Raw genomic sequence first — 17,445 nt, forward strand, 5'->3', positions numbered from 1 at the left:
GTCCAGATTCCTGTTTTTCCGCCTGTGTGGATGGAGAGCTTACTGAACGTTGCAACAATGTGGTGTTACACTGTGCCATAGGGAATAGTAGTTGTATCCTATCAGTAATTTCTTTGTTGTGTGATCAATAGTGACCTAAAAGATTTGTCCAGACATATCTGTAATCAGGCCCTGAGTATCTTTTATTTGTCATTGTCTAAATGTTCCCGGACAACATGGCGTCTGAGTCTTAGGGCTCAATCCTACTGGGTGCGAATTGCGAGTTTGTTTCTGTAAACTCGCACATATCGCAGCGAAGCACGCTCCCGAGAATTCTCCAATCCAATTAAAAATACCTATTCGCACGACTCGCAGCAGAGGAGTGCGAATTGACTGCCAAATGAGATTTGCGAGAAATGCATGAAAATGTGGGGAGACCATTCTGAACCCCCCAATATGGATCATTTCATTAGTAGGACCGTATAGATGGCTGTTTGTGGCCATTAGGAAGTTACTGTAGGTTTTGAAATTTTGTTAAATGGCTGATTTGCGGGGGGTTTTAAATGCAAGAAAATAATAAAAAACAAACGTAATTTGAGGACTTTCTTTTTTCACCCCAAAAATGACATGTAATTATTGGCCCAATTAAACTACTTGGAAACTTCCAATTGCCTAATTGGTCATTAGGGGGGGTGTCCAAGGGATTCAGCACAGTGTCCCGACATTTTAACCTTAAAATAAAGATTTTCCTTTCCGTCTCTCACCCTCAGGGAGGTGCGAGTGGAAAGTTGCGAATTCGGTCTGACTGATCAGTGCATGTTGCTAATTGGATTGCGAAATTAATTCACTATGCGAATTCGAAGTGATAATAGCAAGTCACACCTCGCATCTTGCAATTCGCACCTAATAGGATTGAGCCCTTATTCTCCAGTGATATAGCTGACTTTGTGTCACCACTTATGGAGGCGATAAAATATTCCTTATCGCTACAATTTATCAACTGCGCTGGTGAAAATAACCGCCAATTATTATTATCTTTTATTTAGAAGGCGCCATAAGTTTTTCCTAGCACAGTAAAAAGGGAACTAGACAAATAACATATGTACAGACAGATATAGACAATTCCACAACTTTACATAAAAATATGATTACAGCGTTCTGCTAACATAATTATGTAGAGAAGGCAATGGGAAGAGGGCCCTGCTCTAAGAGTTTACATTCTATAGGGGGTATAGGTGGTATAGGGTGTAGGTGGATACAAAAGAGAGAAGAGGGACTGGTGAGATAGGAGGAGGGCTGGAAGCCTAAAACGATAAACTTAGTTTTAAGGGCACATTTGAAGACTGCGAGTCTGGGTGAGAATCTAATCCAGCTCAGGAGTCCATTCCAGAGGTTGTGAGCGGCCGGGGAGAGATCCTGCGGGAGAGAATGAGAAGTAGTGCGGTAGAGGAGCTACTGAATATAGTACAGGGAACCAGTGGACTGACTGACAGGGGCAGCAAAGGTAGAGCGATGACAGAGGAACATGTAGGCGGTCAGCAGAGGTAGATGAGAGAGGAACATGAGGCGGGCAGCTGAGGTAGAGCGATGAGAGAGGAATATGAGGCGGGCAGCAGAGGTAGAGCGATGAGTGAGGAACATGAGGTGGGCAGCAGAGGTAGAGCAATGAGAGAGGAACATGAGGTGGGCAGCAGAGGTAGAGCGATGAGAGGAACATGAGGTGGGCAGCAGAGGTAGAGCGATGAGAGAGGAACATGAGGTGGGCAGCAGAGGTAGAGCGATGAGAGAGGAACATGAGGTTGGCAGCAGAGGTAGAGCGATGAGAGAGGAACATGAGGTGGGCAGCAGAGGTAGAGTGATGAGAGAGGAACATGAGGCGGGCAGCAGAGGTTGAGTGATGAGAGAGGAACGTGAGGCGGACAGCAGAGGTAGAGTGATGAGAGAGGAACGTGAGGCGGACAGCAGAGGTAGAGCGATGAGAGAGGAACATGTAGGTGGTCAGCAGAGGTAGATGAGAGAGGAACATGAGGCGGGCAGCTGAGGTAGGTAAGAGAGGAACATGAGGTGGGCAGCTGAGGTAGAGCGATGAGAGAGGAATATGAGGCGGGCAGCAGAGGTAGAGCGATGAGAGAGGAACATGAGGTGGGCAGCAGAGGTAGAGCAATGAGAGAGGAACATGAGGTGGGCAGCAGAGGTAGAGCGATGAGAGGAACATGAGGTGGGCAGCAGAGGTAGAGCGATGAGAGAGGAACATGAGGTGGGCAGCAGAGGTAGAGTGATGAGAGAGGAACATGAGGCGGGCAGCAGAGGTAGAGTGATGAGAGAGGAACGTGAGGCGGACAGCAGAGGTAGAGTGATGAGAGAGGAACGTGAGGCGGACAGCAGAGGTAGAGCGATGAGAGAGGAACATGTAGGCGGCAGCAGAGGTAGATGAGAGAGGAACATGAGGCGGGCAGCTGAGGTAGGTAAGAGAGGAACATGAGGTGGGCAGCAGAGGTAGAGCGATGAGAGAGGAATATGAGGCAGGCAGCAGAGGTAGAGCGATGAGAGAGGAACGTGAGGCGGACAGCAGAGGTAGAGCAATGAGAGAGGAACATGAGGCGGGCAGCTGAGGTAGGTAAGAGAGGAACATGAGGTGGGCAGCAGAGGTAGGTAAGAGAGGAACATGAGGTGGGCAGCAGAGGTAGAATGATGAGAGAGGAACATGAGGTGGGCAGCTGAGGTAGGTAAGGGAGGAACATGAGGTGGGCAGCAAAGGTAGAATGATGAGAGAGGAATATGAGGCGGACAGCAGAGGTAGAATGATGAGAAAGGAACATGAGGTTGGCAGCAGAGGTAGAGCAATGTTAGAGGAACATGAGGCGGGCAGCAGAGGTAGATGAGAGAGGAACATGAGGCGGGCAGCAGAGGTAGATGAGAGAAGAACTTGAGGTGGGCAGCAGAGGTAGAGCGATGAGAGGAACATGAGGTGGGCAGCAGAGGTAGATGAGAGAGGAACATGAGGTGGGCAGCAGAGATATAGTGATGAGAGAGGAACATGAGGTGGGCAGCAGAGGTAGAGCGATGAGAGGAACATGAGGTGGACAGCAGAGGTAGAGCGATGAGAGGAACATGAGGTGGGCAGCAGAGGTAGAGCGATGAGAGGAACATGAGGTGGGCAGCAGAGGTAGAGCGATGAGAGAGGAACATGAGGTGGGCAGCAGTGGTTAGAGCGTGAAATGATTAGTAATGTAGATTATCTCCTTAGATTAATGTCTACTAATCTACAAGTGTCCTGATCTGTAAAGGGACTAGTAACCCTTTATTATATATGATTTTGAGGTACAGCTCTGGAGCAGAAAGCGGCCCAGGTATACTAACGGCAGCCAGTGAGGTCAGAGCATTCAGCATCTGTCCATCAAGCTGCTGAACCCTTTTCCCATAGGGGTAATTCCCTACTACACTGTCCTGCCCCAGACCAGAGATAATGACACACTGGGCTCCCAGATCTGAGAACCAGGTTATCTCCAACCCTTAGGCCTGAATTTACATTCAGCGACCCAATTCCTGTCCTCGCTGGAGCTGCATGGCCCCTTCCCCCACCATGTCCCATCTGTACAGAATTGGGCTGTGGCGCAATCCATGGCAGTGCATTTAGAGGATCCCATTTTTAGATAGCGCTGGTGGACTCCACCATCATTCGTCACGGATGCGTCATCTTCATTCCTAGTGTCTGTTTGTAACACGATCATTTCTCTTCTGTGTCTCCTGCAGGGAACGAGCTGCTGGAGGATTCTCCCTATGAGCCAGTTAATAACCGTCTGTCTGACATCTTCAAAATGGATTCCAGCCTATCGGGTAAGTAGCCGCAATGCTGGATAATGTGTAATGCTGTGCTGTATACTGTGACTGTATCTCTGTATTCAGTCATGTGACTGATGTTGTATTCCCAATAAGCCCAACTCCCAAAGGGCTCGGACTGTGACTTCTGATTCCCCAAGTGTAACAATGGTGATGAAGCGATAACGTGCGTCAGGGATAGGATTATTATGTACAATTTATATACAGTATATACACACTATGGGCTTCATTCAGACTTGCAGATGAGCCGTCTGTGAATACGGCCCCATTGCTTGCTTGGAAATCTGAGATGCTCACGACCGAATGTCCCATAGATGCTCCTTGTGGCCTATGCTTAGCTAGGGACTATGCGCACTGCGTAAAATAGCAAGATCCAGCCGCAAAACAGACTTCTCTGCAACTTTAGCCCGTAGTCAATTAGCCCGAAAAGTCGGAATCTCTCTCGTTTGCAACTTTTGGCTAGGCGGAAACTTACTGTATCTTGGTATTCAATTGCAAACTCTTTTCGCGTACGGGAAAACGCAATGCAGTGTAATAGGCGAAAAAGTTTCGCCTAAGAATCATTGGTGAAAAAATTTGCAAAATCGCCATTTTGGGGTGCAAAGGTGGGAAAACCACACAGCACCCTTGGGACAGCCCCCCAAAGGACAACTGCGTAAAAAAAAAAATAGAGAAACACCCCAAAAAATTACTTTGAAAAAGTGCAAAGTTCGGGTACACACTTAAAAACTAGCTAAACAGACTTTTGGGGGGTCTGCAGGTGTGGGGGAGGTGTTTGCTGCAGGTACGTTTTTAATGGTTTTTTAAACTATGCTTTAGCGACTTTAAACCATGCTAGCACCCATTTTCATGTACCCCAAATTTGATAGGACTACTTATTTTCTCCAAAAATAACGGCTTAATGCTATTCTTCACCACTAGTGCAAAGACGCTAATTAGAAGATACTGACACACCTTAAGTACCCCAAATAGCTTTATTAGGGCTATTCGGGGACAGGTACATTGATCCCCAATGTTAGTGCATCTTTTAGGGGGTGTCAGGCTGATTTCCCTAATTCTGACAGTACTTTTTGCCTGGTTTGCATTTGCCGGGTTGCGTTCGCGTGTTTTGGAACCGAAAACGGCGAATAGCGGGGGTGCGCATGATAAATTTCCATAGCTAAAATACGTAATGTAGGTGAAAAGGCCAGGGTGTGAAAAAGTATCACGGGTGTGAAACTAATTGAATACGGCCCTTTGTCCCAAAGTATTTTAACTAAGCTGTAAGTAAATTCTTCTGTGGTCATATAGCTGTTGGCTGTAGCTGGCTGTGTGCGTTTCTGTGTATTGCGCACGTGGGTATATAACAGTATCTCTGCCTCATTCTGTCTTTTATTATCTCTGCCGTGTATTTAGCAAACATGTAAACTTCTACCTGTAGCAATTCTTTATATTCTGTACAGATATAAATTGTCATTCCGTGTGATAAAACGGACGCTGTGCATGCTGGGAATTCTGCACGTCCCTAAATGACAATGACCTGCACTGAGAATGAGCCAGGAAGTCTCTGTGACACATGGATTATTAGTACAAGGACACACGGACACATGGATTATTAGTATAGTGATACACTGACACATGGATTATTAGTACAAGGACACACGGACACATGGATTATTAGTATAGTGATACACTGACACATGGATTATTAGTACAAGGACACACGGACACATGGATTATTAGTATAGTGATACACTGACACATGGATTATTAGACCAAGGACACACTGACACATGGATTATTAGACCAAGGACACACTGACACATGGATTATTAGACCAAGGACACACTGACACATGGATTATTAGTATAGTGATACACTGACACATGGATTATTAGACCAAGGACACACTAACACATGGATTATTAGTATAGTGATACAATGACACATGGATTATTAGTATAGTGATACACTGACACATGGATTATTAGACCAACGACACACTGACACATGGATTATTAGTATAGTGATACACTGACACATGGATTATTAGACCAAGGACACACTAACACATGGATTATTAGACCAGGGACACACTGACACATGGATTATTAGACCGACACACTGACACATGGATTATTAGACCAAGGACACACTAACACATGGATTATTAGTACAAGGACACACTGACACATGGATTATTAGACCAAGGACACACTGACACATGGATTATTAGAACAAGGACACACTAACACATGGATTATTAGAACAAGGGCACACTGACACATGGATTATTAGAACAAGGACACAGTGACACATGGATTATTAGACCAAGGACACACTGACACATGGATTATTAGACCAAGGACACACTGACACATGGATTATTAGAACAAGGACACACTAACACATGGATTATTAGAACAAGGGCACACTGACACATGGATTATTAGAACAAGGACACAGTGACACATGGATTATTAGACCAAGGACACACGGACACATGGATTATTAGTACAAGGACACACTGACACATGGATTATTAGAACAAGGACACACTGACACATGGATTATTAGAACAAGGACACTGACACATGGATTATTAGACCAAGGACACACGGACACATGGATTATTAGTACAAGGACACACGGACACATGGATTATTAGTACAAGGACGCACTGACACATGGATTATTAGTACAAGGACGCACTGACACATGGATTATTAGTACAAGGACGCACTGACACATGGATTATTAGTACAAGGACACACTGACACATGGATTATTAGTACAAGGACACACTGACACATGGATTATTAGTACAAGGACACACTGACACACGGATTATTAGTACAAGGACACACTGACACATGGATTATTAGTATAGTGATACACTGACACATGGATTATTAGTATAGTGACACACTGACACATGGATTATTAGTATAGTGATACACTGACACATGGATTATTAGTATAGTGACACACTGACACATGGATTATTAGTATAGTGATACACTGACACATGTATTATTAGAACAATGACACACTGACACATGGATTATTAGAACAAGGGCACACTGACACATGGATTATTAGACCAGGGACACACTGACACATGGATTATTAGACCAAGGACACACTGACACATGGATTATTAGACCAAGGACACACTGACACATGGATTATTAGACCAAGGACACACTGACACATGGATTATTAGTACAAGGACACACTGACACATGGATTATTAGTATAGTGATACACTGACACATGGATTATTAGAACAATGACACACTGACACATGGATTATTAGAACAAGGACACACTGACACATGGATTATTAGAACAAGGGCACACTGACACATGGATTATTAGACCAGGGACACACTGACACATGGATTATTAGACCAAGGACACACTGACACATGGATTATTAGACCAAGGACACACTGACACATGGATTATTAGACCAAGGACACACTGACACATGGATTATTAGTACAAGGACACACTGACACATGGATTATTAGACCAAGGACACACTGACACATGGATTATTAGTATAGTGACACACTGACACATGGATTATTAGAGCAATGACACACTGACACATGGATTATTAGAGCAATGACACACTGACACATGGATTATTAGACCAAGGACACACTGACACATGGATTATTAGAGCAATGACACACTGACACATGGATTATTAGAGCAATGACACACTGACACATGGATTATTAGACCAAGGACACACTAACACATGGATTATTAGAACAAGGACACACTGACACATGGATTATTAGACCAAGGACACACTAACACATGGATTATTAGTACAAGGACACACTGACACATGGATTATTAGAACAAGGACACACTGACACATGGATTATTAGACCAAGAACACACTGACACATGGATTATTAGAGCAATAACACACTGACACATGGATTATTAGACCAAGGACACACTGACACATGGATTATTAGACCAAGGACACACTGACACATGGATTATTAGAACAAGGACACACTGACACATGGATTATTAGTACAAGGACACACTGACACATGGATTATTAGACCAAGGACACACTGACACATGGATTATTAGAACAATGACACACTGACACATGGATTATTAGACCAAGGACACACTGACACATGGATTATTAGTATAGTGATACACTGACACATGGATTATTAGTATAGTGATACAATGACACATGGATTATTAGTATAGTGATACAATGACACATGGATTATTAGTATAGTGATACACTGACACATGGATTATTAGACCAAGGACACACTGACACATGGATTATTAGTATAGTGATACAATGACACATGGATTATTAGTATAGTGATACAATGACACATGGATTATTAGTATAGTGATACACTGACACGTGGATTATTAGACCAAGGACACACTGACACGTGGATTATTAGACCAATGACACACTGACACATGGATTATTAGACCAATGACACACTGACACATGGATTATTAGAACAATGACACACGGACACATGGATTATTAGTACAAGGACACACGGACACATGGATTATTAGAACAATGACACACGGACACATGGATTATTAGTACAATGACACACGGACACATGGATTATTAGTACAAGGACACACTGACACTTGGATTATTAGAACAAGGACACACTGACACATAGATTATTAGACCAAGGACACACTGACACATGGATTATTAGACCAAGGACACACTGACACATGGATTATTAGTACAAGGACACACTGACACATGGATTATTAGAACAATGACACACTAACACATGGATTATTAGACCAATGACACACTGACACATGGATTATTAGAACAAGGACACACTGACACATGGATTATTAGAACAATGACACACGGACACATGGATTATTAGTACAATGACACACGGACACATGGATTATTAGTACAAGGACACACTGACACTTGGATTATTAGAACAAGGACACACTGACACATGGATTATTAGACCAAGGACACACTGACACATGGATTATTAGCCCAAGGACACACTGACACATGGATTATAGTATAGTGATACACTGACACATGGATTATTAGACCAGGGACACAGTGACACATGGATTATTAGACCGACACACTGACACATGGATTATTAGACCAAGGACACACTGACACATGGATTGTTAGTACAAGGACACACTGACACATGGATTATTAGCGACCCTCTGACCCCTTGTACACTTGCTGCGCGACCCTCTGACCCCTTGTACACTTGCTGCGCGACCCTCTGACCCCTTGTACACTTGCTGCGCGACCCTCTGACCCCTCGTACACTTACTGCGCGACCCTCTGACCCCTCGTACACTTGCTGCGCGACCCTCTGACCCCTCGTACACTTGCTGCGCGGCCCTCTCACCCCTCGTACACTTGCTGCGCGGCCCTCTCACCCCTCGTACACTTGCTGCGCGGCCCTCTTCCCCTCGTACACTTGCTGCGCGGCCCTCTGACCCCTCGTACACTTGCTGCGCGACCCTCTGACCCCTCGTACACTTGCTGCGCGACCCTCTCACCCCTCGTACACTTGCTGCACGACCCTCTGACCCCTCGTACACTTGCTGCGTGACCCTCTCACCCCTCGTACACTTGCTGCGCGACCCTCTCACCCCTCGTACACTTGCTGCAGGAACTGCTGACACTGACATCTCAAACGGGTGGTAAATATAAACGCCTTACCAGTTGTGTTGTCAGCCCAGACACGTTGGGCGGCCGATTGGTAAGTGAGTATAGCTCACCAATCAGTCTACTGACCGATCTGTCGACAAAGTTTGTACCCAACTAAAGACTCATTTACAACCATGCAAAAGTGAAAGTCCAAAGTGCAGTGGAATACGTGGGACAAACTGGCACCGTCTGCGGTGTGAGAACATTTGTAGTGGTAGTCGGACAGATTTAGAATGCCTTACTGGTGACGGGTTAGGTGCGCTAATGTTGGTGTAAGTGTAACAAGACTTCCTATTTGCGGGAGGAGATAATTTAATGCAGCTGGACAAGAGATGCAATCAGGGGGCGGTTTGCAGTTATACGGGAGGACATGCACCAGTCTCATACACACACGCGAGGACATGCACCAGTCTCATACACACACGCGAGGACACGCACCAGTCTTATACACACACGCGAGGACACGCACCAGTCTCATACACACACATGGGCCAGTGTTCTGCCTGCTTAGTAGTCATTTATAGGCGCAAATCTCCAAACACATAATAAATAGACTCTCATATTCCCCCCACTGCCTCAGCTAAAGGGGATGTCCACTCAGATATTTCTGTTCACATTTATCTCCTCCAGTTAACATAATATGATTTTCCTTTTATTATATAATTTATAGTTGAAAACATTATCAGCTTCTCTGCAGCAGTAACGATGAACCACCTACAGGAAATGGCCTCACATTAGAAAGAAACCGTATCACTCCATTAAACCAGGGTGAACTCTCCAGTTTACAGGTACATAGGTTAGGAAAATATGCTTTTACATATCAGCGGAACTCTCCTTCTTACCAGTACATAGGTTAGGAAAATATGCTTTTACATATCAGCGGAACTCTCCATCTTACAAGTACATAGGTTAGGAAAATATGCTTTTACATATCAGCGGAATTCTCCATCTTACAAGTACATAGGTTACGAAAATATGCTTTTACATATTGGCGGAACTCTCCAGCTCACAGGCAGACTCTGCAGGAAAACCTGGCATATATCTTCATTTGTCTCCCAGAACACAGCAGAAATATGGGATAGCAGCAATTGTATTATGAATCGGGGGAAATTAATAAAAAAAAATATAATATCAAAGTGGATTTTCCTCTTTAAGACAAAAATGAGGATGAGCTGAGCAGTATTTAGGAGAAAAACATCCCCATTGAAATCCATGAAGGGGGCGGTTCTAATGTGACGGCATTAGTATAAAGACGCAGGCGCAACTGCGGCAAAAGACTAAGCCCAGCCGCATCTGTGTTCAAATCTGATCTGGCCCAATGTCTTTTACTTGTATCATATAATAAACTGACCAGGAAATGTAGGTACAGCCATCTTTTACGTTGTTGGCCTAGTCCCAGGGAGGACACTGTCCCGTGATATGCGCTAGACAGACCTGTGCGATATCTGTGCTGAGCTAATAATCACAGTCAGCAGATGGAAATGGTCCCTGCCTGCAGAATTACAGGAGACCTGTCTGCTTGATGTGATGCAACCAGGCAGCCTGTAGGTGGCAGTGTTGACCCCTCCATCCGCTGACCTTCTGTATTGGCCACATACCCGCTGTCTGGACGGTGGAATGCAGCGAGGTCTGGTGTCTCTCCCGCCGCTCTCAGTCCCTGTTGTCCCTCTGTCCCTCCCAATGCTAAGACCTTGTCTTACAGCACTTTTTAAAATTCCTCTTGAGGTTGAAATTACCAAGGATTTCACCGCTTTTGTCTGAGACATTTCAAAGGCTGCCGGTGATGGTAGGAGGCGCGCGGGCGGCTGTCTCCTCGCAATCCATTTATTGTCACATTGGGGGGCAGGACACAAATCTTTGATCTGGGTTCGGCACCACAGTACATCTCCCCGTTATCCTCAGGGGTCCCAAGACACAGTTGGCCTTATGAAAACCCAATTAAATTAAAAGGATTGCATTTACATGTAAATGTGATATTGGTTATGTTGATGGAAAGCTCTCTGTGATTGGATTTGTGCGGCCGATGCCAATGCAAAGCACAGCGCTAAAACCGCCAGCGAACTGGCACAGTGATTAATAGGCTGGTATGCTCAGTACGTCAGTTTTACCCGCCATCAGAATCACACACTAGTCATTATACCACACTACAACAGCCGCAGTGTTACTAATCTCAGCTGCATAGTGACCGTAATCAGGATTTGAATATAATATTTATTAGTATTTCCATGCAGGACCAGTGTGAAGTGACGTGTGCTGTGTGACATGGAGCGTTATCCTGCTGGGACCAGTGTGAGGTGACGTGTGCTGTGTGACATGGAGCGTTATCCTGCTGGAACCAGTGTGAGGTGACGTGTGCTGTGTGACATGGAGCGTTATCCTGCTGGAACCAGTGTGAGATGACGTGTGCTGTGTGACATGGAGCGTTATCCTGCTGGGACCAGTGTGAGGTGACGTGTGCTGTGTGACATGGAGCGTTATCCTGCTGGAACCAGTGTGAGATGACGTGTGCTGTGTGACATGGAGCGTTATCCTGCTGGAACCAGTGTGAGGTGACGTGTGCTGTGTGACATGGAGCGTTATCCTGCTGGGACCAGTGTGAGGTGACGTGTGCTGTGTGACATGGAGCGTTATCCTGCTGGAACCAGTGTGAGATGACGTGTGCTGTGTGACATGGAGCGTTATCCTGCTGGAACCAGTGTGAGGTGACGTGTGCTGTGTGACATGGAGCGTTATCCTGCTGGGACCAGTGTGAGATGACGTGTGCTGTGTGACATGGAGCGTTATCCTGCTGGGACCAGTGTGAGATGACGTGTGCTGTGTGACATGGAGCGTTATCCTGCTGGGACCAGTGTGAGATGACGTGTGCTGTGTGACATGGAGCGTTATCCTGCTGGAACCAGTGTGAGGTGACGTGTGCTGTGTGACATGGAGCGTTATCCTGCTGGAACCAGTGTGAGATGACGTGTGCTGTGTGACATGGAGCGTTATCCTGCTGGAAAAAGTGTGAGGTGATGTGTGCTGTGTGACATGGAGCGTTATCCTGCTGGAACCAGTATGAGTGACGTGTGCTGTGTGACATGGAGCGTTATCCTGCTGGAACCAGTATGAGTGACGGGTGCTGTGTGACATGGAGCGTTATCCTGCTGGAACCAGTGTGAGATGACGTGTGACGGAGTGTTATCCTGCTGGAACCAGTGTGAGGTGACGTGTGCTGTGTGATATGGAGCGTTATCCTGCTGGAACCAGTATGAGTGACGTGCGCTGTGTGACATGGAGCGTTATCCTGCTGGAACCAGTGTGAGGTGACGTGTGCTGTGTGACATGGAGCGTTATCCTGCTGGGACCAGTGTGAGGTGACGTGTGCTGTGTGACATGGAGCGTTATCCTGCTGGGACCAGTGTGAGGTGACGTGTGCTGTGTGACATGGAGCGTTATCCTGCTGGGACCAGTGTGAGGTGACGTGTGCTGTGTGACATGGAGCGTTATCCTGCTGGGACCAGTGTGAGGTGACGTGTGCTGTGTGACATGGAGCGTTATCCTGCTGGGACCAGTGTGAGGTGACGTGTGCTGTGTGACATGGAGCGTTATCCTGCTGGAACCAGTATGAGGTGACGTGTGCTGTGTGACATGGAGCGTTATCCTGCTGCCCAGAGCAAACGCATGCCACGATGCCCCCATAGTAATGACAAGTTACTAAATAAATATTTCCATAAAATGAAACTTTATTAGAAATCTTTCAAGTTTACACAAAATAAGGTTCATTCAATGAGTAGTTATTTTATTCCGGTATTGATTCAAATCAAACATAAAACAGAATCCCACTTCAAATGAAACATCAGAAAAACATTGGAACTTTTAGATAGTCCAACACACAAATCCCTTATTTACTAATATTCGATTTTAATTCGAACACCAAATCAAACTTAAAACCCCCAAATGAATAGACATGCTTTTAATTTTAGCATGAGCAGGTATGAATGACACAGATGCATGCACAGATCAGTGAGATCAATGCATTCATCTGTGTGTAAAATACTTGTAAAGTGTTACATTTAAAAAAAATATATATGTGGGGTCCCCTCCTAAAATCACAACCAGCCTTGGACTTTTCAGAGGCAGTCTTGGTTGTGAAAATACATGGGACAAAAGACGTAGGGGCCCACTGTATTTGCACAACCAGCACTGGGCGCAGCAAGCCGGTCCTGGTTTTGGAAATACAGGGGACAAACGCTCTTTCTAGCGGGTGTGTAATGCCACAGCTAGTCTTTGACCAGGTTTCCCGGCCAAAGCATTATACTTGACCGCTAGTCAGCCCACCCGCTAGAAAGAGTCCGGTGCTGGTTATGGAAAATACAGGGGAACCCTACTCATTTTGTCCCCTGTATTTCCAAAACCAGGACCGGCTCGCCGAGCCCAGTGCTGGTTGTGCCAAATGCAGGGGACCCCTACGTCTTTTGTCCCTAGTAATTAAACAACCAGGACTGGCTCTGAAAAGTCCAGGGCTGGTTGTGATTTTAGAGGGGGACCCCACATAATTTTTTTTTTATTTTAACACTTTAGATGATTTTTACACACAGATGCGTGCACGGATCTCACTGATCTGTGCATGCATCTGTGTCAATCAGACCTGCTCATGCTAAAATTGAAAGCATTAAGCAGGTTTATTCATTTGGAGATTTTAAGTTCGATTTTGAATAGGATTTGGTGTTCGATTTGGACATGGGCATGGAAAGTCGAACATCAGGTCACTGTTCAAAAGTCGAACCAAATCGAGTTTGATTTAGAAAAGGCTTCTAAAATCGAATTTTAGTAAATGTGGGATTTGATGAGGGATTTGTACATTCGATTTGATTCGATTTGAGGTGAGCTAAATTGTACATCAAGTCGAAAGTAAAATCGAACTTTGAAAAATATTCCCCATAGCCTTTGAAGTGTGAAAAAGAATAACTGGTCTATTTAGTAAAACCTACGCCTCGGCGTACATAAAAATAGCTGCTATGCGCAAATAGGATTTCTCCATATTTCTATCCGTTACTGTGTCAGTCTAGCAGCTGCGCAGTGAGAGCTGGATAGAGGCCCCGCCCCTTCTCTTCCACCACAGCAGAGAACATACAAACTCTTCACAGATGGGGCCCTGGTTGGAATTGAATCCATGCTCTGAGGCATCAATGCTAACTACTGTGCTACCTATCTGTAAAGGGACGTCCAATTATAATGAGGATAGGAGTGTCTGATACTTCATTCCACTCACCCAATCCTGCTTTACCATGGGCCAATCCTGCTTTACTATGGGCCAATCCTGCTTTACTATGGGCCAATCCTGCTTTACCATGGGCCAATCCTGCTTTACCATGGGACAATCCTGCTTTACTATGGGACAATCCTGCTTTACTATGGGCCAATCCTGCTTTACCATGGGCCAATCCTGCTTTACTATGGGCCAATCCTGCTTTACCATGGGCCAATCCTGCTTTAGTATGGGCCAATCCTTCTTTACTATGGGCCAATCCTGCTTTACTATGGGCCAATCCTGCTTTACCATGGGCCAATCCTGCTTTACCATGGGCCAATCCTGCTTTACTATGGGACAATCCTGCTTTACCATGGGCCAATCCTGCTTTAGTATGGGCCAATCCTGCTTTAGTATGGGCCAATCCTGCTTTACCATGGGCCAATCCTGCTTTACCATGGGCCAATCCTGCTTTACCATGGGCCAATCCTGCTTTACCATGGGCCAATCCTGCTTTACCATGGGCCAATCCTGCTTTACCATGGGCCAATCCTGCTTTACCATGGGCCAATCCTGCTTTACCATGGGCCAATCCTGCTTTACCATGGGCCAATCCTGCTTTAGTATGGGCCAATCCTGCTTTACCATGGGCCAATCCTGCTTTAGTATGGGCCAATCCTGCTTTACCATGGGCCAATCCTGCTTTACCATGGGCCAATCCTGCTTTACCATGGGCCAATCCTGCTTTACCATGGGCCAATCCTGCTTTACCATGGGCCAATCCTGCTTTACCATGGGCCAATCCTGCTTTACTATGGGCCAATCCTGCTTTACTATGGGCCAATCCTGCTTTACTATGGGCCAATCCTGCTTTACTATGGGCCAATCCTGCTTTACCATGGGCCAATCCTGCTTTACTATGGGACAATCCTGCTTTACTATGGGACAATCCTGCTTTACTATGGGACAATCCTGCTTTACTATGGGCCAATCCTGCTTTACCATGGGCCAATCCTGCTTTAGTATGGGCTTTGTTACCCCTCCGATGTTCTCAGATACAGTACCTGTACAACGCCAGCTGATTGGAGCGAGTCTGCCGAGGGGGCGACTGTGCCAGAGATTTGTAACTTTCTTTGCATTTTTAAAATTTGTAGTTTTGTGGATTAATATAAAATGTTTACCAGCATGGTATCATCTGTCTGCGGACCTGATTTAATAATCCCCTGAAAAGACGTACCGCTTATTCTCTACAATCAATACTTATAATTGATGTATCAGGACTTTTTAATCACTTCAATATTGTGCTCACAGCTGTTTGTGTTGTAATATGTAATCTATATAAAAGCCGGTTATTTATAGTCAGACACCTGCACTATGGAGATATTACTGTAACTTCCCGTACGCTGAGCCATCCCCAGGCGCACAACTCCTCTCAGTCTCCGGCAATGTCACAATCCTGTAATGGAATTTGTATGGAACATGATGGCTTAATATTTCATATAAAAGATACATTTCTAGAAATAATAAAATCAGATCCGGCGATACGCGGCTGAGGCGGTGTAATCACATTTAGCTGTGAGGCCTGGGAAAACGCCGTTTTGCTGGGAAAGAATCAGAAAACAATATTTTTCCTTGTAGCATATTTCATGGCCATTGTGCATTATTAAAATCCCTCAGTATTGTGACTTTATAGCTTGGAAAATGTTGAATTGTTCCAGATAGCTTTCATTTATTGGTGACACTATACTGGGAGATAAGCCTGAAATAACGCAATAAATGAGAGCGCACGCCAACGAGCTTTGTATGGGAGCGTCACATCTGTGAATGGTACAGAAAGCGCCCTCTGTCACTGGGCAGAGCGTTCATCCTATTTATGTACATTCGCACAGTATCATTCTTATGCGCACGGTCAGCGCCGCCAAAGCGAAGAGTTTGTAGTAAAGTGATAGCGTGTTGTACATTTTGCCGTCCCCATAGCGAACTGGGCGTAATTCAGAGATGTACTGTACAGTCTTTAGGGGAGATTCAGCAGAGGACGGAATTGCAAAGCCGCACACACGCCGCACACACGCCGCACACACGCCGCACACACGCCGCACACACGCCGCACACACGCCGCACACACGCCGCACACACGCCGCACACAAGCAGCTTTGCAATTCCATCCTTGTTAAAATGCAAATGAAGCAGGAGGTGCGATCCCAGTGCTGTGAACGAGGTCGCAGCCTGGGATCACCAACGCCACCATCAGTGGCGATGTTGGACGGCACTGGCCAGCCTAGTAAGCGTCAGGTCCTAGCCTTGCCACTCCCGGAAAACGGGAAATACTTCTGGGAACGCCGGCCATCCCCACCCCCGCATCGCCCCATAAACGTCTCTGCATGTTAGTCAGGCAGAGGCATATGGGGGCCTCCGTGCGTTCACCCAGGACCCCTTCTGTGTACAGCTGTACACTTTGTATGCAGCAACTGGGCAAAAATATACAAAAGCCACAGGAGGCGTCTGTAGTAAAGTTCTCTCACTGCCGGCTTATGTGATCAGCGGCATCGGATCATCCGCATGACCATCAGCAGGGGTGGGGAACCTTTATATTCACACCATTATTCGTGGGCCCGGTGCAGGTCACGCCTCCTCCATGTGACATGACACTGGGGTGGGGCCACAATCGCCGGTGATT

General features: G+C 45.7%; 1 protein-coding gene across 1 annotated transcript in view; it reads left to right on the top strand.

Annotated features, from left to right (window-relative positions):
• Positions 1-17,445, top strand: part of GFRA1 (GDNF family receptor alpha 1) — a 239,581-nt gene that overhangs the window by 29,636 nt on the left and 192,500 nt on the right. The window contains exon 3 of the mRNA XM_088466456.1: positions 3,733-3,816. Within this exon, the coding sequence (XP_088322582.1) occupies positions 3,733-3,816 (84 nt within the window). The remainder of the gene's footprint in view (positions 1-3,732; positions 3,817-17,445) is intronic.

Source organism: Taudactylus pleione, unplaced genomic scaffold (assembly GCF_031769625.1).
Source record: "Taudactylus pleione unplaced genomic scaffold, aTauple2 ptg003137l, whole genome shotgun sequence".
NCBI lineage: Eukaryota > Metazoa > Chordata > Amphibia > Anura > Myobatrachidae > Taudactylus > Taudactylus pleione.